The following is a 24,468-nucleotide window of genomic DNA, read 5'->3' as shown; positions in this document are numbered from 1 at the left end:
CTGAGTTGGAGGCCACCTGGTCTGTATAGACACTCCCACACAGCCAGGACTACTACACAGGCCATTTCTTTAAAACAACCCACCCCCAAAACAAGCAAACAAACAAACAAACAAAACCCAAAGACATGCTTCCTTATGGTAGGATTTAGGCAGATTATTTTTGCTTCTTCTGTACCAGCCTCTTCTGTAGTTTTTCAAGAAGACTCAGGACCTTGGAAATTCTTCTCTGAGCCCCAATTAAGTAGTACACGTACAAACTTTTGGTCAAAATTAGTAAACTTTATTTCAATTTCAAAAAAATAACAAAGGCAGCTTAAGCTTTGTTCTTCCAGATCAATGTATGACCCAAAGCAGGAACTAGCCTTCTGAGTTAAAATGCCTGTAATCCCAATCAAGTCACAGGCAAGCAAAGACCTTCATGGTGGAGTCAGGCAGGGAACTGGCAGGGTAACAGAACCCTGCAGCTGGGTCAGTGAGTCCGAGACAGCACGAGTAGAGGACAAGACAAAAAGCCCATCAAAATTGGGATCCAGAACTTCCAGAAGGTTTCGTCACAAGGAGTTATATACAAGGGACCCAGGCTAGGGTCACAGCCTGCAAGATGAGGGAAGTGACATACAGGCCACTGAGGTTGTCTGACCCTAACCAGCAGTTGCGGCCTGCTCCATCTCAGTTCTCCTCATCACTGTCATCTGGGCTGATGGCTGGGCTGGTGAGGCTGTAGGTGGGGCTAGTGGGGGAGTAGCCAGGAGAAGTGGGAGAATAGGTGGAGCCCTTGGGAGAGGTGGGTGAGTAGGTGGGACTGGTGGGCGAGTACTTGGGAGAAGTGGGTGAGTAGGTGGGACTAGTAGGAGAGTACTTGGGAGAGGTCGGGGTGTAGACTGGAGAGGTTGGCGAGTACGTAGGGGAGGTTGGTGAGTATTTTGGGGTGGTAGGCGAGTAAGTAGGGCTGGTAGGAGAATACTTGGGAGAAGTGGGAGAATATTTAGGGCTCGTAGGCGAATATTTGGGAGAAGTTGGGGTATACTCTGGTGAGCTGGGACTGTAGGAGGGACTAGTAGGGGTGTACTTGGGTGAAGTGGGGCTGTAGCTCGGCGAACTGGGGCTGTAGCTTGGTGAGCTTGGTGTGTAGGTTGGAGACTGTGGTGTATATCGTGGGCTCGAGGGAGAGTAGCTCGGTGAAGTGGGAGAATAACTGGGTGAGGTTGGGGAATAGCTTGGAGAGGTTGGGCTGTAGTTAGGGCTTGTAGGTGTATAGTTTGGACTAGTAGGTGAGTAGCTGGGTGAGGTGGGACTGTAGCTGGGTGATGTCGGGGTATAGTTGGGACTAGTTGGAGAATAGTTAGGGCTGGTAGGTGAGTAACTTGGGGAAGTTGGTGAATAACTTGGAGAAGTTGGTGAGTAGCTCGGAGAGGTTGGTGAGTAGCTGGGGGAGGTGGGAGAATAGCTTGGTGAAGTCGGTGAGTAGCTGGGAGATGTCGGGGAATAGCTAGGAGACGTCGGCGAGTAGCTGGGAGAAGTTGGGGAATAGCTAGGTGATGTTGGGGAATAGCTTGGAGACGTCGGTGAGTAGCTAGGAGAGGTTGGCGAGTAGGAAGGAGAGGTGGGGGAATAGGAAGGAGAGGTTGGGGAGTAGCTAGGGGAGGTGGGCGAGTAGCTAGGGGAGGTAGGGCTGTAGTTGGGACTGGTTGGAGAGTAAGATGGAGAGGTTGGGGAGTAGGAAGGTGAAGTTGGGGAGTACGAGGGGCTCTGGGGTGTATAGCCCCCAGGGGAGCGTGGCTCATATGCTGGTGATGTTGGCGAGTAGCTGGGAGACATAGCGCCACCTGTAGGAAAAGACAAAAAAGGAGATAGTGGTGGAGAGCCTGTCACAGAAACAAGGAGGAAGGAGGAAATGGCACAGCAGCTCACCTGGAGAGGGGATGTATGGGCTTGAGGGTCCAGGAGAGCCTGGAGAGCCTGGTGTGGGAGACCATGCAGGGGAGTAACCTGGGCTGAAGCCACTGGCATCAGATGCAGCACTGGGAGAGAAGCCTGCTGCTCCTGGGGTCATCCCACTCCCTGAAGGAAGAACAGGGGGATCAGCGGGAGCTCCAGCAAACCCCTTTGTCCAGTCCCCCAAACCCATGAAGTCCAGTGCTTCTCTTCCTAGACTAGGCTACTCACCAACACTTGGGGACCAGGCACCATAGGCTGGAGTTGCACCCTGGTTCCAGGGTGTCATTGCAGGAGATATTCCTCCCATCGGGCTGGGTGCAGAGCCAAAGAACATGCCAGTAGCTGCAAAGAAGTGCAGAGTGATTTATGAGAGCAGCACTCAGAGCTAACGGACGCTCCCTTGCATGTCCACCCTTAAGCATGGCCCACAGACCCAGCCAGTCCTACCCAGCTGATGCCCTTAGACTCACGTCCAGCAGCCCCCAGGCCTGGGATATTGGTGGGGATTTCCATGCCATATTTGCATTTCTCAGCATCAAGCAGGAGGTCAAAACAGCCAGTACCAGCTGGAGCAAGCTGGCCCAGCATAATATTCTCAGAGACTCCCTTCATGGGGTCACTCTCTCCATGTGCTGCTGCTTCCATAAGGACATCCACCTGAACAAGCAGAAGAGACATCAATCCCCTACCCATGGGTAACAGCACCCATTGTGGGTTGCTCATCACCACAGACCAACATTCGACAGTGGAGGGCAGTGCCAATGGCCTGCATTCACTCCTGAGACAAGCTCCCTTCTTTCACTCTACTTAGAAAGAAATTGCCTTTACTGAGCTGGGCATTGTTAATCCCCACTTGGGCGATAGAAACAAAAGGATCTTTGTGAGTTCAAAGCCAGCCTGGTCTCCACAGTGAGTTCCAGCTAGGTCTACATAGTAAGACCCTGCCTCTCACACACAAATGACTGTCATTAGTAGCTGTCATTATGGCTGATGCTTACCCTTCAGACAGCTTTAGTGGCAGGACAAGGGTTACTGAGGATTACTGAGTTTAAGGCTAGGAAAGGCCTAGTGGTGTCTTATCTTTAAATACTAGTGTGTTGGTGCGCGCGCAGGCGTGTCTGTGAGTGTGTGTGTGTGTTGGTGGTGGTGAGAGGAGGTTGTGAGTACCGTTTCCTCAAAGGAGCATTTCATGAGAGGCCCAGTGTCCTGGCGGTTGACTCCATGACGAGTGATGGCCATCAAGTGGCCACGGCATGTCATAGTGTCACATAGGAGAGCCAAATGCCGATAATTGACGTAAGAACCATCAAAGGAGATGACATGGTACAGTTCTCGCTCCAGGGCCTTCCGCACAGCCTCAATGCCCAGTACCTGCCAGAGTTGAAAAGAAGAGTCAATCCAAGTTAGCTCTGCTCATCTCCCTGATCCTGTCACTACCACATTAGAAAGGAGGCTATCAGGGGAGTCCATCACAAAGTATAAATATGAATCCATACAGAAAGCCTGACCCTGAGCGGGGAGTTCCTAGAGAGACTTTTAGGCATCAGGCTGTGGGTTCTCACCGTGAAGATCTCTACAATATCATTGGATGTGGTGCGCACAGGGTCTACATCCTTCTCGCTCAGCACCCGCATCAGGCTCACACCATCTGTCTCCAAGATCCATTCTTGCAGGGCCTTGAACTCTCCATCTTCTGTGATGATGATCTTCTTCTTGTTGTCTGTCTGAGGTAAGTGCATGTATACCTGGAGAGACAAAGCAAGCGCCAGTCAGGTTGAGCAGGGGCACAGTAGGTGGGCAATTGGCCAGAGTAGGACGGATGCTGACCTTGCTGATCTGCTCGATACCCTGCAGGGTCATGTCTGTCAGCATGTTGGACTCAATGCACCGCAGGAAAACATCATCATCCATCTTATCCACCACCTCTTCCTCCTGCAAGAGTGAGGTCAGTAAGCCTTGGATCTCTTCCATTCCCTCCCCAAACTACAATCTGCTTCCTTGGCTTCACTAGACTCTTAGCTTTGATGACATTCATGTATTTTTACTTTATGAGTGTTGTTTGTGTATATGTCTGTAAGGACTAACAATTACTAATTACTTAATTACTAAGCTGGGCAGCGGTGACACATGCCTTTAATCCCAGCACTTGGGAGGCAGAGACAGGCAGGATTCTCTGAGTTCCAGGACAACTAGGGCTACACAGAGAAACTGTCTTAACAAACAAGCAAAAAAGAGTATTCTTAACTGCTGAACCACCTCTTCTTAAAACTTTTGTTTTGAAACAGAAACTCATGTAGTGAGGATAGACTGATTCTCCTGCACCCCATCCCAAGCATTGGAACTAAAGTTGTGCACACAACAGAAGAGGCACTACGCCCTACAACCAAAATGCATTTTCCACTTTTAAAAATTATTCTTAATTAAATTAATTGTGGTGGGATTAAAAGTTGACTTTTTTTTTTTTTTTAAAGAAAGAGTTTTATTTGTGTATGGGTGTGTTGTCTGCATATGTAACTGTACACCACATGTATATAGTGCCCAAGAGTGGCTAGAAGAGGGTATCAGAATCTCTGTAAACCAGTACCAGCATACTGGGAATTACTGAACTTGAGTTCTCTGGAAAAGCAGCCAGGATTCTTAACCAGTGAGTCATCTCTGAAGACCCTATATGCACACACACAAATACGCAAGTCACAGAACTCACAATTAGAGCTGACCTCTCTTCCAACCACATAGGTTTTGGGACTCAAGCTCAGGCCATCAGGATTGGCAGCAAGCACTTTTGCCTGCACAGTTCTTTTTGAGAGCCCCCAGTGTCCACTTGTGCGTAGTAGAAATATAGTATAATCTATCAAGATCTATTACTTTCTTTCTTTCTCTTTTCTTTTTTTGGTTTTTCGAGACAGGGTTTCCCTGTGTAGCCCTGCTGGCTGTCCTGGAACTTATTCTGTAGACCAGGCTGTCCTCGAACTCAGAAATCCGCCTGCCTCTGCCTCCCAAGTGCTGGGATTACAGGCGTGCTCCACCACCACCCGGCATGATCTATTATTTTCATAATCACTTTCTCTATGCCAGGTATTATAAAGCACACCTATAATCCCAATAATTGGGAGATAATGGCAGAAGATCAAGAGTTTAAGACCAGAAATATGATTTAACATTGAGGAGCGCTGCAGTAGCTAGAGAGATGGCTCAGTGACTAAGGACATCTGTTGCCCTTTCAGAGGATTTGGGTTTGCTTCCTAGCACCTGCATGGTGGCTCACACTCATCCATAACTTTAGTGCGAGCTGGTCAATGGTCTCTTCGGACCTCAAAGAGCACAACGGATCAATTCTGGTTGGACTAGAACTCAACAGATCCAACTGGCTCTCTCTCCTGAGCCAAACAAAACAAAACCTAAAACTCTTGCTGTACTCATAAATAAATGTCAGGCAAATATTAAAACTTGATTGTTCTAATTAAGTGGACTTATTGTAACTGTTTTGACCTTCTCAAACGCTGAGATACAGGCATGCCTGTTTATTGTTTCAAAGACTTTTTGCTTATAATTTTGACTTTTCCTTCTTTACCTACCCAGTTGCAACTCTAAAGTAACCCCCCCCCCCCATACAGGGTTCCTCTATATAGCCCTGGCTGTCCTGGAACTCACTCTGTAGACCAAGCTGGCCTCGAACTCAGAAATCCACCTACCTTTGCCTCCCAAGTGTGGGGATTAAAGGCATGTGCCACCACTGCCTAGCTAAAGTAATTCTTTCTATTCCCCCACCTTCTTGACTTGAAATAGCTAAGATCAGAACCATCCAATTGCAGATGGCACACACTTATAATCACAACACTACATCAGATTCTATTATATTTCCCCCAGTCTCCATTTACCTCTTGCATCTTGTTTTCATCACTGTTCATGATGCGGATACGAAGGACCAACTTCTCTGCATTATCATCATTGAAGATACAATTCAAATCATCGCCAAAACCTGGTAGGAACAGTAATGCCCATGAGAAAAAGCATATTTAACAGACTGTCTATAACCTCAGTGTTGGGCATGAAAAGACAGAGGCAGGTGGATGAATCCTAGAGATTCATTGGTCATCCAGCCCAGACAACACAGTGGGTTCCAGAGGTCAAGAGTGTCAAAAAGGAAGACACATCCAGTGTCAACCTTTGGCCTCCAGACGTGCACGTGCATGTTCACATGCACACACCCAAACCAAACCCTAAACACAGTGAGAGGGGAAGTAAGTACAAGAGGCCCTGAGGTTACTGATCCTGAAAAAGACCTGTTGGAGAGCAGAGGTGTTTACTAGTGACTCTAAGGACTCCAATAAAGTAACCATGAAAGATGTAGAAACCTAGGTGGGACATCCATGCGGGCTGTCTACTCGGCCTTACCAGCATTGATTTTTTCAGCAATCTGTTCCATGGTAAGCTTCCGGTCAGTCATGTGCTTTCTGTCCAGCTCCACACGCAGCAGCCAGGGGGATATTCGGGCTACATCAAAGTCAGGCATCTCATAGTACACATTCACCCACTCCTGATCTTCTGCCACCACTGTGCTCTGGGGGTTGGGGTCATAGTAGATAGCTGTATTGGCAGTCACCTTCCTCAATGTTGTATGTTCCAAGCGGCAAAGAATGTCCTAGGAAGAGACAGTGACTCATGACATGGTACTGGGGTCACTGGGCTTTTGGCCTAGTGAAATCCTCAGAGGTATCGTCTCTTGATTCAACCTGTTCTTGCTAGGCAGTCCATTTCCTTGATTCTTACCTTGGCCCTTTCAGCATCTCGTGCAGATTGACCTAACAGGAAGACAGTGAGTGAAGGGGTCTTTGGCTTCTTGGAAATGTTGATAAGCTCCTTAAGTCGAGGTACACCCAGCGTCACATTCTTGGCAGATACACCAGCATAGTGGAAGGTATTCAGGGTCATCTGAGTGGCAGGTTCTCCAAGAGACTGCGCAGCCAGAGCTCCCACCATTTCTCCAGGGTGGGCCTATGGGAAAACTGGCATTAGACAAAGCCTATCTTGTAAGTCGTGGGATGCAGTTAGGGTGAGCCTATCTGTTATTTAGAAAGGGACTTGGGGAAGATGAGTGTAGCAAAGGAAAGAACATTATTTTCTTTTACAAGGGCTTCAGTTTTTAATCTATCACTTTGCATCACTTTGGAATATGCTACACACCCAGAAAAGATACTATAACATGCTAAAACCATTTTTTGTTTCTAAAAAAATATTATTTATGTATATGGATGTTTTGCCTGTATGTATGCTGTGCAGCAGGTATATGCTGGCCACAGGTCAGAAGAGCGTGTCAGATCCTGTGACTGGAGTTACAATTCTGAACCATCATGTAGGTGCAAGGAATTAAAACTCAGGTCCTCTGGAAAACTAGTCAGTGTTCTAAAGACAGAGCCATCTCTCTAGCCCATATCTACATTCTCCATGATGTCTGTATGTGTTCATGTGTAGGCACATGTATGCCATGGCACACGTGTGGAGGTCAGAGGACAGGTCATAATAGTCAGTGCTCTCCTTCCATCATGGAGGGTCTGGAGACAGAACTCAGGTTCATCAGGCTTCCTGGTAAGCACCTTTACCTACTGGACTATCACACCAGCTGTGCTAAGTCTATAGATCACTTTGAGGAAGATTAGTCACATTTGACATTTGAGTTTCCAATCTAAACATGAAGGGTGATGGTGGTAGAGGGTTGTCTTTTCAGTTAAGTTTTTCTTTTTTTTTTACTTTTCTTTTCTTTTGGTTTTTCCGAGACAGGGTTTCTCTGTGTAGCCCTGACTGTCCTGGAACTCACTCTGTAGACCAGGCTGGGCCTTGAACTCAGAAATCCGCCTGCCTCTGCCTCTCAAGTGCTTGGATTAAAGGCGTGCGCCACCACTCGGCATTAATATACTTTTTTAAAAGAAATGATTGATTTAATGTACGTGAATGCTTTGTGTGTTTATATACCTGCATGCTGGAAGAGGGCTTCAGGTCCCATTACAGATGGTTGTGAGCCACCATGTGGTTGTTGGGAATTGAACTCAGGACCTCTGGAAGAGCAGCCACTGAGGTATCTCTCCAGCCCTCCCCCGTCCCACAATGAACTTTTAATTAAATGTAACTAGATGTATCTCAGATTCAGTGTATGCAAAAAATTTATTTAAATGTTTTAGAAGTTTTATTTAGGGGCTGGAGAGATGGCTCAGTGGGTAAGAGCACTGACTGTTCTTCCAAAGGTCCTGAGTTCAAATCCCGGCAACCACATGGTGGCTTACAACCATCCATAATGAAATCTGACGCCCTCATTTGGCGTCTGAAGACAGCTACAGTGTACTTAGATATAATAAATAAATAAATCTTAAAAAAAAAAAAGAAGTTTTATTTAATGTGTTTAAATATTTTCCTGTATGTATTTATGTGTATAATATATATGGGGCTGGTGTGCACAGGGTGCAATGGATCCCTGGAGTCACAGTGAAACCATGTTCCAGCACCTACAATTTCTTTTCTACCTCTTTTATTTCCTACTTTTACTTGACTTATTCCTACATTCTAGGAAAACAAGACTCCAATTCACACCCTAGTCACAGCACTTACTTCCTCAGTAAGCACTGCATGACAATCACTTTGTATGAACATGTTTGTCTCACACAGGACAAGAATTCCCTCACTTTTAATGTTGCTATGATACAATGCCATTGCTATACAGAGCAGCCTTGTCCTGAGTCTAGTCTGGAGACAGAAAAGTAGGTACTTCTTGTAGTTAAGTCTCAAACCTGGGACAAAAGCCTGAAGTGCCTAGTTAACATACCAAGAGCTGTGGAGAGAAATGGGCTATTCCTAGTAACCAAAGCAGCCAACAAACAAAAGAATAAAAATCAAGGCTAAGGAGAAGGGCAACACTCACAATGGCTTGGTTGAACTTGGACTCTATCTCCCCAAGCAGCCAGTCAAAGGCCTCCCCACTTAGCCGAAACTCCTCAGCCATGCGGCGAGAGCAGAGTGTGGATCTTAGGTGGATGTTGAAGAGCAATGTGGCATTCTCCTGTGCCTGCCGACTTAGTGGGTCATCTCCATTCACAATTACCAACTTCTTGCTCAATTCTTTGACTCCTGGGACCCATGGAGGGGCAAAGAGATGGTCAGACCAAGCCATAGTAGAGTCTAATCCTCCAGTCTAATCCAGAGACAGCAAAGCAGGTACTACTTACAAAGGCTGAGCTGCCTATTTAACATATCAAAACAAATCTGGCCTCCAGGTTTTCCCAGCATCCCTCAGTCCATACCTGTTACAAGATATGGCTGGCATACCCTTTCTGTGGAGGCTCTTCCCTAAGTAACCCAGACACTGAGGTTACCACCCCTTTGGGACTGTTGGCTGCTGAACCTGGTTCCCCTCTCTCCCTTCTTACATGGCTCAGGGTCATGACCACTGGACTGGCTCAGATATATCTGCCCCTGGTTATACTCTCCCTTTATCTACAATAACCATTCATCATACCTAGCTGGTCATGTCCTTTACTTTACTTTCATTTGCTTACCCTCTACCACTTTGATGGGGTGCAGGTCAGAGGGAAGGCGAGGGTTGATGTGGAAGATTTTCTGAGCATTCCAGATCATCCGCAGAAGGTTACAAGGGAGGACCACCTGAGGGAGGAGGAATTAATGGGAGGACTATCCATTAGGATGACAGTTCAACAGTAGGACCCCCTCTAGTCTAGCACTTCACATTTCTATGTACCTTGCTGTCACCAGTTGGGAAGATGACCCTGAGCACTTCCCGATCCTCACGCATCCGTTCAAATTCCCGCTCCAGCTCATTCTGTATGTGGGCATTGCTCAGCACATCCTTTACCAGATCCTCCTGAAGAGTGCGCCGCAGGGCTCTCTCATTGGTATAATCAAAACGGAACCTAGAGGTGACAAGGGGTGAAATCAGGACAAATGGGCTGTTTTCACCGCACTAATGCATACTGTGAGGTTTCTACATGTGAACAGACCACTAGGAACAGGGACAGCTAATGGGACCTAGGCTCGTACCTATGGTTCCTCTGTGCTCCTTTACTACCATAAGGACAGATTTCAGACCTGCCTCTATACCCACTCTCTTCCTATGATGCAGCATCTATTTCAGATGGGTGGAGAAATGCTGGTGCTAAAAGTAAAACTGGCTGCGAAATGTATTAGGTCACTTTTCTAAAGGAAATACTATAACTCAGGAAAGGCACTAGGACCCAGGGGTGTGAATCATTTGTTTTCCTGCTTTCTTACTTCTTCTCAAAAGCTTTATTAGAAGGTTTAAGTGTAGCCAGATTCTGGAACTCCACACTCTCGCCTGCCAGGCCATCCTCGCCATAGCGCAGCTGTACCACCTGGTTGATGGAGTTCCTCACAGTCGCATCGTATTTCACCATCACCGACTCCATGGATTTTATCAGCCTTCGCTGAATATACCCTGGGAAAGGGAGTTAACTGAAAGACCCGTGGCAAGAGCATGGCAAAACTCAAAATGCAGAGACCAAAATTCACCTTGGGGAACCTTTATACGAGTATCCCCACTCCCACCTCAAGAGCTCAGAAAAGGCCTCACCAGTCTCAGCAGTCTTAACAGCTGTGTCAATGAGACCTTCTCGTCCTCCCATGGCATGGAAGAAGAACTCAGTGGGTGTGAGACCAGCCAAGTATGAATTTTCTACAAAGCCTCTGCTCTCAGGACCATAATCATCCTTGATAAAGTGAGGAAGAGTCCGATGCTTAAATCCAAATGGGATCCGCTTGCCCTCTACGTTCTGCTGCCCGACAACAGCAATGACCTAGGAGGAAAAGGCTGCATATAATTTCCCTTTACATTAAAGTATGAATTTATGACAGATATAGTAGTGCATGCCTGAAACCTAAAGTTGAAAAAGAGGAGGCAGAAAGATACTAAGTTCAGAGTCAACCTGTTTTGTTTTTTTTTTAAAAAAAAAAGGCCTTTCACCCGTGAGTGGATCTTGTTTCAAGCAACAACAATGTAGCAGTCAGTGGCGGTGGTGGTGGTGAGAAATACCCTATTTTTCCCATCTTTCCTCATACCAAAACATGTATACACCATCCTTCTTCCAAACTCTGGTATAGGCCACTTATCTGGAAAAATGAAGCATCTTACCTGAGAGATGTTGATCTTGGAACCTTTAGCTCCAGACACCACCATAGACTTGAAGTTGTTATATTCAGAGAGGGATTTCTGTGCAGAGGAGCCAGTTTTGTCTCGAGCGTCATTAAGAATACGATTCACTTGATTCTCGAATGTCTGTCGCAATGTGTTTCCTGGGGTAGGTTCTAGCTCATTGTTATGAGCCTTCTCAATGACCTGGAGAGTTTTCATTGACACATTTGAGTCACTATTCTCCCTTTCTCTCTGAACCCTTTTATCTATTTTGCTCTTACAGAGTTAAATTCAAATCCCTAGAAGCTCTTCTCTGCCCAGCCTTCCCTCACCTCTATTACATCCTGTTTAGCTTTCTTAATAGTGTTCTGAATGTCCTGGTAAGTCTTGGAATCTGCAATGGAGTCCCCAATGCCAATTGTATGACCTAGGGAGAAACAAAAAACATTAGCAACAATCATTTTGACTTCTAGGCAATCAGGACAGTGTGAACAAATAAAGGATAAATAGTAAGTGAAGAAAAGAAGATTCAGATGATTTAGAAATGCTGGCTATACTGACCTTCGATAAGAAGCCAGTTGTTAATGACAGTCTGAATGTTGGAGTAGAAGAGGCGGGTGATGTCATGACCCATCTCTAGGTAGGAGATGTGGACCAGAGAGCCTGCTGAGGTGCCCAGGGACTTCTTACAAAGGATGCCCATGATAAGCTCCCCATTTTCCACTACCACCTGTGGACAAACACTCATTCAGATTTTTGTTCTCATTCCCATTTTCAAATCCTGTATATACTCAGGGTCAAGCCTTACTTTGGTGTCCCCAGGAGAGATGTGCTTGTAAGGGCCACTATCTTCATCATCAGGATGGGTGCTGTGGGTACGGATACAATTGATGTGACCAGGTATGATGAGGGAGAAGATTTGCTTGCCTGTCCACAGGGGTCGGGGCTTGAGGATAGCTGGTTGTGGGACCTTCCCATCCCACGTGGACAGAAACATTAAGAGGTTCATCACTTCACCCTGAGAGGTAAACAACAAGAAAACAAAGTAAAGGGGGAGGAAGATCAAATTGTGAGTTTCATTGTCACAGGAATAATTGGAAGACTGCACTGCCTAATGAAGTAAGCCAGATTTTGGAAGCAAAAAGATCCAATTTTTAGTTAAACATAGAATATTGTAACAGTAAGGTCTTATTTTTAATAATTAGAAAATAAAAAATATAGAAGCGATAAAATAAAAATTTAACAAGGACATACTTTCTCTCCTTTACTTTAAGATTTAATATATGGAATTAAAAAACACTGTAGCTCTCCCTCCCTGAATCTTTCATACTCAGACCCTTTCGCCCACCCAAGACCAGTTTTCATTTGGATCACACACCCGCTCCAGGAAGACATCTCTCTTAGTGAATTTGCGTACTGCCGTGAGTGTGTCTTGCACAATACCCATGACAGGTCGATTGCTCTGGGGGGTGACAATCATTCGAGGCACCATAGCCAACTCTTGGATCTCTGCCCGTGTCTCCAGAGACTGTGGCAGGTGCAAATTCATCTCATCTCCATCAAAGTCTGCATTGTATGGAGTGGTCACACTGTAGCCAAACAGAAAAGAAGTCAGAGTTGGGACTACATCTTCAGTGACATATAATGAAACTGCCTGGCCTGTTCCCATCTCAGGCTGATTCCCTCAGGTAGAGAACTAACCTAAGATTCAAGCGAAAAGTAGACCAGGGGAGGATGCGGACCCGATGTCCCATCATGGACATTTTGTGCAAAGTCGGTTGACGATTGAAGATAACAATGTCGCCATCACACATGTGCCGTTCCACCTAGAGGTGAGGTACAGAGAAGGGCTCAGTGAAGGAGGCATACTAAGTTATTTCACCTTCAAACATCCTCTTTGCATGGCCCTGGTCCACTATCAGGTTACTAAGGATAATAAAATGTAGTAACCACAAATATGCATGAAGTTTTCTCCCCTGTCATACACAGGCTGACATCAGAGGCTGGCAGTACAACTGGTTCAGCAGAACCCCTTAAACAAAAGACACCCACTGTCATAGTGGTATACACTAGAACTAAGGCAAGAGAAACACAAATTTGAAGCCCACTACTTCTAGGTTAGCCTGGGGTATATGATGAAAACCTCTTAGACAAAACCCCCACAACACTCTGACTGCCACATCCCTAAAATAACCAGCCACTCAACAAGCTTAAATAGGCCAGCCCCCATCCTATAGGAGGCTTCCTGTTTTGGTGACTAAGAATGGTCATGGCCTATTACATGCCTTATAGCCAGTCTGCAGGTGAAGGTCACTGGGCTTAGGATGGAAACGTAAGTCAATTCGATCACCGTTGTCTCGGATGATGTACTTGGCTCCTGGATACTGGCTGTTCCCCCTGCGTACTAATTCCTGAAGTCTAGAAAGGAAAGAAGTATGAAATAAGCAACATACTCTGCAAAAACCATCCATTCCCACCTTCATCCCAAACCCTAAGTGGATGTCAAACTCCAGACTTCAGAGTCCTCCTGCTTCATTCCAAGCTGCCTCTTCCAGATGAGGAAGGCACACATCTGAGAACATGTAGTCTACCCCTACCTTGGCCACTATGGCCAAGGGTTATGGACTACAGCACACCTGTCAATGTTGAAGGGTGTGACAATCTCTGCAAAGGTCATGTTGGCAGCAATGGAGCGGGGCACACCAACTTGGTCAATGGATAGGTTAGGGTCAGGGGTGATCACAGTGCGGGCTGAGAAGTCCACTCGCTTGCCCATTAGATTCCCTCGAACCCGTCCTTCTTTGCCCTTCAACCGTTGCTTCAGGGACTTGAGAGGACGGCCAGACTTCTGCATGGCCTGTAAGAAAACACAGAATGGGGCACCCAGGTAGTCAGCACTGGGCTCTCCTCCAGAGTTCTGCTGCCTCATGCTGGCCCCCACCCTGGCTCCAATCCATAAGGGCAGGAGTGTGCAGACACACCCGGGGTAAGCCAGGCAGTTCATTGTCCACCATGGTAGCCACATGGAACTGGAGAAGTTTCACATCTTCTGCAATGACATGGGCAGCTGCACCATTCTGTTCGTTCCGTCGCAGCTGATTGTTGATCTTCACAATGTCAGCCAGTTTGTGAGTCAGATCATCCTGAAGTCAAAAGTCAGTATCATCAGGGTGCTCAGCACACATGTGCCAAGGATACATTCAAACTCCCTTCACCCTACCCTGGGAAACCATGTTAAGAGTATCATTAAAAATTACACAACTATCAAGTGGCAAAGTATCTTCAAACTCAGGTCAGTCCACCTGGCCCTTTACACATGCTACGCCTAAGTGTATTTGAAAGAAAGCATCCTCTAATCACATGTCCCTTCCCCAGATACCTAGCTAAGATTCTTAGAGCAGCTTACCTGGTTTCGAGCAGAACCCTGCATCACCACAGCAGGTCTCACAGAGAGAGGAGGCACAGGCAACACTGTGACAATCATCCACTCAGGCCGGGCATAGCGAGGCTCCATGCCCAACACAAAGCACTCCTCATCTGAGATGCGTTTGAAGATTTCATGCACTCGTTCTGGACTCAGCAAGATCTTCTTCTCCTGTGAGTCCTCATTAACATGTTTCCACTCAGCATACAACTCTAGGCCAGAGCGCCGGATCCGGGGCTGATACCGCCCACAGCCACCATGGCCCTTCCAAGGGGAGAAGAACCATTAGAACCTAGCACAGGGCCATTCCTGCCACACCATGCAATATATTCCACAGTTATGTATGATTTCACCAAATTTTCTACAGCTACTTTCCCATAGTCTTAGCAAGTCCCTGTCACCTTCTCTTTGGTCAGATCCTCATCACCCTCAGGCTGCTCCACACCAAACTTATTGTCCATCTCCTCTCCACCTTCACAGATGTTTTTGCCCTTGCAAAGGTCATAGACATGCGTAAGCCGTTTCTTGGGCTGTCCTTTAGATTTGGCCAGGATGTCCTTAATCTTCGGGTTGTTCTGGGAGAAAAACAGAGCAGGGTCAATTGGAGCTGTTCCCTCACCCTGCCCCAGTTAGCAACCATCCTCCCAGACCAGGGACTAATGCTCTACTCACAGAGTCTACAAGCAGTTTGGAGCAGAAGAAGCAGACACAGCGCAAAACCTTCATTGTCTTTACCAGGAAGCCCACATGAAACACAGGCTTGGCCAGTTCGATGTGGCCAAAGTGGCCAGGACACTCGGTCATGTTTCCTATGAAAAGACATAGCGGACACTTTCTTCAAAGTTCCCACTGACTTTAAAGACTAGGGTTCTTTGTTTCTGAGACAGGGTTTCTGTGCAGTTAGTTCTGGTTGCCTTAGAACTTTGTAACTAGGCTGACTTAGAACTCAGAAATTCGCCTCCCTTTGCTTTCAAGCGCTAGGGTCAAAGGCATAAGCCACCACCACTGGGATGAGAGTCTAGGCTTTTTTAGGTATCCATCCTTAGGGCCTCTTCTTTTTTTTTGTTTGTTTTGGGTTTTTTTTGGATTTGGTTTTCTCAAGACAGGGTTTCTCTGTGTAGCCCTGGCTGTCCTCAAACTCAGAAATCCACCTGCCTCTGCCTCCCAGAGTGCTGGGATTATAGGCGTGCGCTACCACCGCCTGGACTTAGGAACTCTTCTAACACGAGCACTTACCTGCACATGTTTGGCAGCGGCCAGTCCGCTCAATCACCCCCTGCCGTGGATCCATTAGTCCCCCAAGTTTGGGGCGACCTCCCTCAGTTGTCTCTGGGTATTTGATACCACCCTCTGTCACAGACATCCGTTTCTGCAGAAAAGAAAAGCCAGTACCAACTAAGTAGGATTCCTAGTGTGTAGAGCTAAAGAGTTTATAATAAGGCCTAAGAAAATTCCAAACCACTTGTTTAACCAGGTACAAAATGGGAATGTTAGCACAGTCAAAACTCTAGAATACTAAACTTGAATAACACATCCCAAAAGCATGTTCCAGCCAGCCACTGTATATGAGGGATAGAGGCGTGAGTTGGCATGTATTCCAAAAGAATATGAGGCCAAAGTTAATAAAAGCTACAATGAGTGTTAACTCTGAGATACAGACAAAATTTGTTCCTCTAATCCTAACCACTGACCTCCTTACCTCTTGGATGTCTCATGAAGTTATTTGCCCAATCCTTCAGTCTCAAGTAATCAACAAAGATAAAACTCAACACTCTTAGTACTAAACACAGGCTCATCCTACTCTGCTATACTATAGCAGGAACAATGATATATAAATTTTTTGAGACAGAACCTTACTAAGTAGTTCTGGCTCCCCCTAAACTCAGAGATCTGCCATCTTCTGCCTCCAGAATACTGGGATAATTAAAGGCATGCACCACCATGGCCAGCTCATTTATTCTTTTTTTTTTTTTTTCTTTTCTTTCTCTTTTGGTCTTTTGAGTCGTCAGGGTTTCTCTGTGTAGTCCTGGCTGTCCTGAAACTCACTCTGTAGACCAGGCTGGCCTTGAACTCAGAAATCAGCCTGCCTCTGCCTCCTAGAGTGCTGGGATTACAGGCATGCGCCATCACACCCGACTTTTTTTTTTTTCCTTAAGACTTTATTTATATGGACACCCTGTAGCTGTCTGCAGACACACCGGAATAGGATATCAGATCCCATTACAGATGGTTGTGAGCCACCATGTGGGTGGTGGGAATTGAACTCAGGACCTCTGGAAGGGCAGCCAGTGCTCTTAACCTCTCAGCCATCTCTCCAGCCTTCATTCATTTATTTTTTTTAAATATTTATTTATTATATGTAAGTACACTGTAGCTGTCCTCAGACAAGAGAAGAGGGTGTCAGATCTCTTTACGGATGGTTGTGAGCCACCATGTGGATGCTGGGATTTGAACTCATGACCTTTGGAAGAACAGTCGGTGCTCTTACCAGCTGAGCCATCTCTCCAGCCCTTCATTCATTTATTTTTAAGACATGTTCTAGCTAGGCAGTGGTAGTACATGCCTGTAATCCCAGAACTTGGCCGGAGGATTTCTGAGTTCAAGGCCAGCCTGGTTTACAGAGTAAGTTCCAAGACAGCCTGGGCTATACAAACAAACAAACAAAAAAGAAGACATGATCTACTGTAGCCCTATGTAACCTATGACCTCAAACAAGTTGAGGACCCTGGATCCCATTCATGTGCCTGCCAGATAAATGGCAAGTTCTTTCTTAACATCTTTTTGTTAATACTAAACTACACTGTCTAAGACCTGGCACTAAGGAAGGTACTAGAAAGAACTAAGGAAAGAAAGCATTTCCAATGTCAAACCAGCAATCCTATAACGGGGATCTGATCAGCAAGGTACAAGTTGAAGAGATTCTACAAACTCAAAACTGGTTGTATGTGGTGACACATACCATTAGTTTCAGCACTCAGGAGGCAGAGGCAGACAGAACTTTTTGAGTTCCGTGTCAGTTAGAGCTTCATGACTAGTTGTGTCTAAACAAAACAATACCCACCTCAACCCCACACAAATAGGCAAATAAATTCTATCAAAATGATATGACTCAGGAGACAGGCCTGGGTGGGACTAAATTACTAGGCTGGGCCCTCACATGCTTCTCTATGTCCCATGCTACATGAAGAGAATGTTGTTCACTATGAAATGCAAAAACACAGAAGCACACATGAATTTGGCCACCAGTATACCCTGTACATAGGAGCCTAAGGAAGTACACTACAAATTCCATCTCTCTGCTCAGTCAACCAAGCCTCACCTTTCTAATTGACTAATTCTATTGCCAAGCATCCAGAGACTAGTCCAGAGGCTCTCCTTGCAGCAGGCATGATTGCATAAATGGAAGGACTACTCTACCAAAGACTTAACAAATGGTAGTTTGGGATTATTCACTACTTTAACCCTTAACCAAACACCGGTTCTTACTGCCTACAGGACATTCTTGGTGTGTGCATGTGTGTCACAGGCTGGCTCTTATTTTGTGCATTACCCAAGGTCACAGAAAAAAAAAAAAACACAAATAATAACAAAAAAATGAAACAGCTGCTCTACAAGCTCAATAATCAAATAATTCCTCATTCTCTTTCATCTGCCTATATCAAACCACACAAGGTCCTGGTCCTTATATCCTTCACCTCACTTTACAGCTTTATTTGGTACATTCTCTCACCTTACATATTTATTATTTTTGTTTTTGTTTGTTTGTTTGTTTGTTTGAGACAGGGTTTCTCTGTACAGTCCTGGCTGTCCTGGAACTCACTCTGTAGACCAGGCTGGCCTCGAACTCAGAAATCCACCTGCCTCTGCCTCCCAAGTGCTGGGATTACAGGCGTGCGCCACCACTGCCTGGCTTCACCTTACATATTTATACTTCTACTACAGCAAGTTATCTCAAAATTCCTTGGGTCTCACCCTGTTACACACAGAATAAGTAAACTCAATTTGTAAGACTCAGCTCAGATGTCCTTTCCAATTTCTCTTTTTAATTTTTTAAAGCTTTGAGGGAATACTGTCCATCATGGAAACAAAGACACAGTGGCAAGAGTGTGAAGTGGCTGGTCACTCAATGTCTACAGTCAGGAAGAAGTGCCAGGTGCACTTCTTCTTAGCTCTTCTTAGCTCACTTCTTCTTAGTCTTAGCTCACTCTGTTAGCCTTATGTCTAGTCTTACCCATACTAGGAAGGTTCTACTAAGCACAACTTTAACTATTTGCTTATATATCTGTTATTCCCACTTGACTAAATAATCCTTGAGGCACAGACCATCACACACAGACACACACACACAGACACACACACACACACCCCTACCCTCAGTGGCTAGTATACATACCGGGAAATGGTTAAATATACTGGACTGTGCTTGATCTTAGCCAAAAGGCCAAGAAGCAATATACTGTTGGACTGTAGGAAACCAGACCCTTATTTGTAATTAATTTTAAGACAAAGATAATTTCATTCATTAGTGTAACTCATACTACCCACTTCAAAGGGTACATGACTAGTAGGATAGTTTAGTGGTACAGTGTGTTTAGCATGTGTGAGGGTTTAATGCCAGGTTTCTCCCTGACCCCTCACCCAGACAGACAGACAGACACAGACACATAGACACCACAATATTAACTTTCCTAGCTCCCCACCCCAACTCAAATCATTTCCTATAACAGTATTTTTTTTTTCTTTTTAAAGAGTCTCATTGTGTAGCCCCCAAATGTTTAGGAACTAGCAGTGTAGACCAGGACAGTCTTGAATTTACAAGCACTGCCATCACGTCTAGCAGACTTTTTTAAAAATGAATTTTCACGTTTTTGAATGTTCTACTTGCATGTATACTGTATGTGTGCCTGGTACCAGAAGGCCAGAAAAGGGCACTGGACTCCATGGAACCAGAGTTAGGGCATTGTAAACTGCCACGTAGGTGCTGAGAGTTAAGCAAAAGTCCAACAGCCAGTGTTCTTAACCACTGAGTTATCTCTTTACCCCATGGCAACATACATTCTTTTTTTCAATTTAGTTTTATAAGTATGCATGTCCTGTGTGTGGGTATGTATACATGAGTGCAGGTACCCTGGGAGTCAGGCATCAGATCCCCTTGGAGCTAGAGTTACAGGTAGTGTGAGTCACTCATGTGGATTCTGAGAATAAACTCAGGCCCTCTGCAAGGCCAGTATATGCTCTTAACCACTGAGCCATTGCTCTAGTCCTAGCAGCAGACATTTTACCAATTCAAAGAGCCCTCTGCAACTCAATTTCTACTCCAAAACTTGAACATCTCACAGAAAGCCCCTTAAAACCTATCTTTCTAGCCAAACTAACCACGTAATTCCTCAAAATTCAGGCTCTCACTGAACCCGGAGCTCACCAATATGGCTATGCTAACAAACCAGCAAAGCCCAGAGATCCTCCTGTCTATTTCCTCATTGCTGGGATCATGGGAGCACACCTCTACCCCTGTTTTTTTTTTTTTTTTTTACCCCTGGTTTTTTACATGGCTATTAGGAACTGAAACTCAGGTTTTATGCTTGCACAGCTTCCCAGCCCTAAGTGCTGTATCTTTTAAAAACAGGTAAAAGGCAGGCATAATGGCCCATGCTTGTTATCCTAGCACTCAGGCAAAAAGAGCTCATGTTGAGGCAAGCCTGGGTTATATAATGTGTTCTAGATTAGCCAAGACTATATAGTGAGACCAAGCAGCCAAAACAAAACAAAAACAAAAAAACCCCCACCTCATTTTGCATATTTGTTAAGTAACTTTTTCTCTTATCTGTTCAACACCTTCAAAAAAGATCCATCCATTAAGCAAGAAAACCCAACTTAAATATTTATGTCTTAGCAATCAGTAGCCATTTGGGAAAAAAAAACCAAAACCACATAAGCTGAAAAATATTTTAATTCATTAAACTAAAGCCAGGTATGGTGACATGTGCTAGTCACCTCGGGAGGAATGAGGATGCAAGGCCAGCTTGGACATCTTGTTTAAATAAATAATGAAATAATAATAGTTTTATTTTTCCCCAAATAGTCAACATTTCTTACTTTTAACTCTTAGGTACTGTCCAACTTCTCAATCCTTGGCTAATAGCAACCTTGTTTCATGCTCTAAATCTACTAGTCCTTAGCAACTGCTAAAATTGCAGCTTTTGTGACCCAGGTACAGTGACATTTGCCTGTAACCCCAGAACTCAGATCTAAACGATGTCTCAAAAACCAAAGCTGGGGAGGGGGCTGGAGAGATGGCTCAGCGGGTAAGAGTACTGACTGCTCTTCCAGAGGCTCTGAGATCAATTACCAGCAACCACATGGTGGCTCACAACCATCTTTAATGGGATCCTTGCCCTCTTCTGGGGTGTCTGAAGAGAGTGACAGTGTGCTCACATACATAAAATAAATAAATCTTAAAAAAAGAAGAAGAAGGAGAAGAAGGAGAAGAAGCAGCAGCAGCAGCAGCAGCTAGAGAGCTACCCCTGAGCTGGGGGTGGCGAATCCCTGAGTTAAAGGCCAGCCAGGCCTACAAAGCAAGTTCTACTACAGCCAGGGCCACACAGAGAACCTTTATCTAAATAAATAAATAAATAAATAAATAAATAAATAAATAAATAAATAATAAAAACAAAAAGCCAAAACAAAAAACCAAACTAAACCAGCCCCCCCCCCCAACCAAACAACAACAAAACACCCACATACTGCTCTTATAGATAATTGGAGGTGGATTCTCAGCACCGTGTCTGGTGGCTCACAACTGCCTGTAACGCTCTAGCTTCAGGTGTCTAACACCTCTTCAGACTCCCCCACGTACACATGGCATGCACACACGCGCGCGCGCACACACACACACACACACACACACACACACACACCAAATCTTTTTATTTTTTACTTTTTTGTAAACAACCTGAATATAGCTCCAGGGAATAAGATGCCCCTGATCTCTGGGAGCGCCTCCATCCTTTCCCATACTTAAAAAAAACCTACACCAAAAGGCAAGCCAAACCAAACAAAAAACAATTCAGCTTCACAAACATGATGTCATTCATAGGCATCCAGCGCCATCTAATGTTGAAACTGAACCATGTGCAACTAGCAGAGTACAGAGCACCTATGCTTTTTTCCAGACCCTGTGCCCCTGTGACTTTGCTACACAGTGCTTCAAATGTGACAGAAGTTTGGCTGTCCTGGAACTCACTCTGTAGACCAGGCTGTCCTCCCAGAGTGCTGGGATTACAGGCGTGTGCCACCACCGCCCAGCTTAGGTGACTTTCAATTGTCATTTTCAAATAATGTCAAAACTTATTTACCCAAATCAAAAATCACATGCCAGTCAGCACCCCTCCAACTGTGACAGGTTACTGAAGTAAAACAAAAGGTAGGAGTTACAGAATGAAGGATGTTTTATATATACACACACACACACACACACACACACACACACACACACACACGACGAGTACACTGTAGCTGTCTTCAGACACACCAAAACACCAGAAGAGGACTTTAGATCCCATTACAGATGGTTGTGAGCCACCATGTGGTTGCTGGGAATTGAACTCAGGACCTCTGGAAGAGCAGTCAGTGCTCTTAACTGCTGAGCCATCTCTAGACCCACCTCCTTTTTTTATTTTTAATTTGTGAAAGGAAAAAAAATCTACCCAAGCCAGGTATGATGGTACATGCTTATGCACTCAGCACTCAGAAAGGTAAGGTAGAAGAATTATCATTTCCAAGGAAGCCTAAACTGAACCGGAAGATTCTGTTTCAAAATACCAAGAGCTTCGAATCCATGTAGCCAAGTGGTCAGAGTACCTGCCTAGCATGCACAAGGCAGACTTTTCAGTCCCAGCCAAAAACTGAAAAATTCAGCCTGGTCTATGAGCTCCAGGATAGACAATGCTACATAGAGACCCTGCTTCAAAAACAAAACAGAAAAAAAGCAAAAAACGAACAAACAAATCCAACAAATCAAACCCTGTCCATCACAGTACAAATTGTTTCCCGATTTATTCATTTTTGTTCTGTCACTAGAGCCTCTGATAAAGCGGCTCACATCTGCCTTACTCTTTCAGTACAATGCGTAGCTTCTTGTAGGCTCACTAGAAAATTTACCTTTATTTATTAATGTAAGGTTTGTCCTATCAGTTCCCCCAAAAGCCTATATTTTCTTAGTGCTTTATTACTTTAATTATCTGGAATTTATTTTGTGTGGGTCTGTGAGATCTTGCATGTCCAGAAACTTGATGGTTTTTTACAGAGCTACTGTACATGCCTGTGTATAAAAACTACTGTTGCCAGGCAGTGGTGACGCATTCCTTTAATCCCAGCACTCGGGAGGCAGAGGCAGGCTGATTTAAGTTCGAGGACAGCATGGTCTACAGAGTGAGTTCCAGGACAGCCAGGGCTACACAGAGAAACCCTGTCTCAAAACAACAACAAAAACAACACAAAAACAAAAAAACCCTACTGTCACGTTTATAATTACCCAGTGGTTTCCTACTGAAAATAGAAACTCTGACTCTTTATAGAGTGTAATTTACAATATCCCAAGCTTCTTCGGGGTACTCTCCTCACCCATCAACCCTTGCCCCAACACTGCTGGCTTTTCAGTTTCTAGAATATAAGTTTATTCCTCCCTTGGTTCCATAACACTTGTTTCCTCCACCTAAAAAAAGAAATAGCTTCGATGTCTGAAAAATAGTTTCATTACTCGGGTAATGTCACCTCCCCTGGCAAGTCTTCCAAACCCTAACACCATTCAATTTCAGTGACCTTTTACAGCATTACCTCATTTCCCTTTAATCTAGGCACTTGACTTATTTTTGCTCATTCTTTCTGTTCTTATGCTGTTTTCTCCACAGTGTTTTAGAAGGTAGAGTTTTTGTTATATTGTGCAGCTGTGTTCCTAGTGCCTGGTGACTGTCACATAGCAGGGTGTTCAATATTTGTGAAAGGAGAAAAACTGGGGATCCACTTCCTATACAAATTTCAACTGTCTCGCTGGACCACAGCAATGCTCAAGTATGGAATCGAATCATCTCTGTCCAGAAAAGCACTCATCTCAGACAAAGCATTACGTTTGTTTAAGTCCTGCCATAATTTAACTTTGGGAAGCTGAAGGTTGGATCCCGCACATCGGCGGCGTCACTGACCCATCCTCCCAGAGCATCAGCCTAAGGCGTCTGAGAGAAAAGGGCGGAGCAGCTTACCAACTCATCCGGACTCAGGACTCCGAACTGCACTCTCTTGATGGTGCGCAGCGGGCATGCGCTGTCCCCGGAGGGGGGGCCACCCCCGTGCATGGCTAGGCAGGCGCGCTGCGCAGGCGCAAATCTCGCTACAAAAAGCCTGCGCCACCGCCACCTAAGTGCTCAGAACCCGTCCGGGCGGCCACCAGGAAAGACCTCCCGGAATAGGGAGGGAAAGGCCGGGGGAGGGAAAGGTGCGGGGAGGGGGGGGGGAGGGGGAAGGCAGAGAAACGAAAAGGGCCGAAAGAAAGCCTTTTTTCTCCCTTTCCGGAGATTCGTCGGCTCCCAAAAAGGAAACAAAAGAAGGGAGGAAAGGAGGAGGTTTTTGGGAGGGAGGAAGAAGAAAAGGGGTAACGAATAAATAAGTAACCGGGATCCTGAACGGCAGAGGTTACGGCAGTTTGTCTCTCCCCCTTCCGGGAGCCACCTTCTTCTCCAACCGTCCCGGTCGCGCTCTCGGCGCTTCTGAGGAGAGAACTGGCTGAATGACGCCCTTTATAGATTCGCCCTTGTGTCCCGCCCCTTCCTTTCCCGCCCTCCCTTGCGCTACGGGGCCGCCCGCACCGGCCTACAAGGAGCGCGCGCACCAGAGTTGTTGACGCTGGGCCTCCGGCTCCCTGGTTGGGTGTTCTCTCTGACGCGACAGGAGGAGGAGAATG

General features: G+C 45.5%; 1 protein-coding gene across 1 annotated transcript; it reads right to left on the bottom strand.

Annotated features, from left to right (window-relative positions):
* Positions 1-258: 258 nt before the first annotated feature.
* On the bottom strand, positions 259-24,293 carry Polr2a (RNA polymerase II subunit A). Its single transcript, XM_052194030.1, has 29 exons — positions 23,771-24,293; positions 15,750-15,882; positions 15,186-15,322; positions 14,915-15,088; positions 14,496-14,777; positions 14,071-14,232; positions 13,726-13,946; positions 13,375-13,507; positions 12,791-12,915; positions 12,468-12,678; positions 11,898-12,107; positions 11,651-11,819; positions 11,422-11,516; positions 11,090-11,293; positions 10,532-10,754; positions 10,213-10,396; positions 9,683-9,854; positions 9,483-9,588; positions 8,849-9,054; positions 6,709-6,933; positions 6,334-6,580; positions 5,817-5,917; positions 3,766-3,870; positions 3,501-3,683; positions 3,106-3,309; positions 2,409-2,595; positions 2,167-2,280; positions 1,912-2,061; positions 259-1,826 (listed from the first exon to the last, which is right to left on the bottom strand). The coding sequence occupies exons 1-29, from the start codon at positions 23,861-23,863 to the stop codon at positions 670-672; spliced, it is 5,913 nt and encodes a 1,970-aa protein (XP_052049990.1). The 5' UTR covers positions 23,864-24,293; the 3' UTR covers positions 259-669.
* Positions 24,294-24,468: the final 175 nt, after the last annotated feature.

Source organism: Apodemus sylvaticus, chromosome 10, assembly GCF_947179515.1.
Source record: "Apodemus sylvaticus chromosome 10, mApoSyl1.1, whole genome shotgun sequence".
NCBI lineage: Eukaryota > Metazoa > Chordata > Mammalia > Rodentia > Muridae > Apodemus > Apodemus sylvaticus.
The sequence above is the reverse complement of the archived record's forward strand: the minus strand, read 5'-3'. Positions and strand labels throughout refer to the sequence as shown.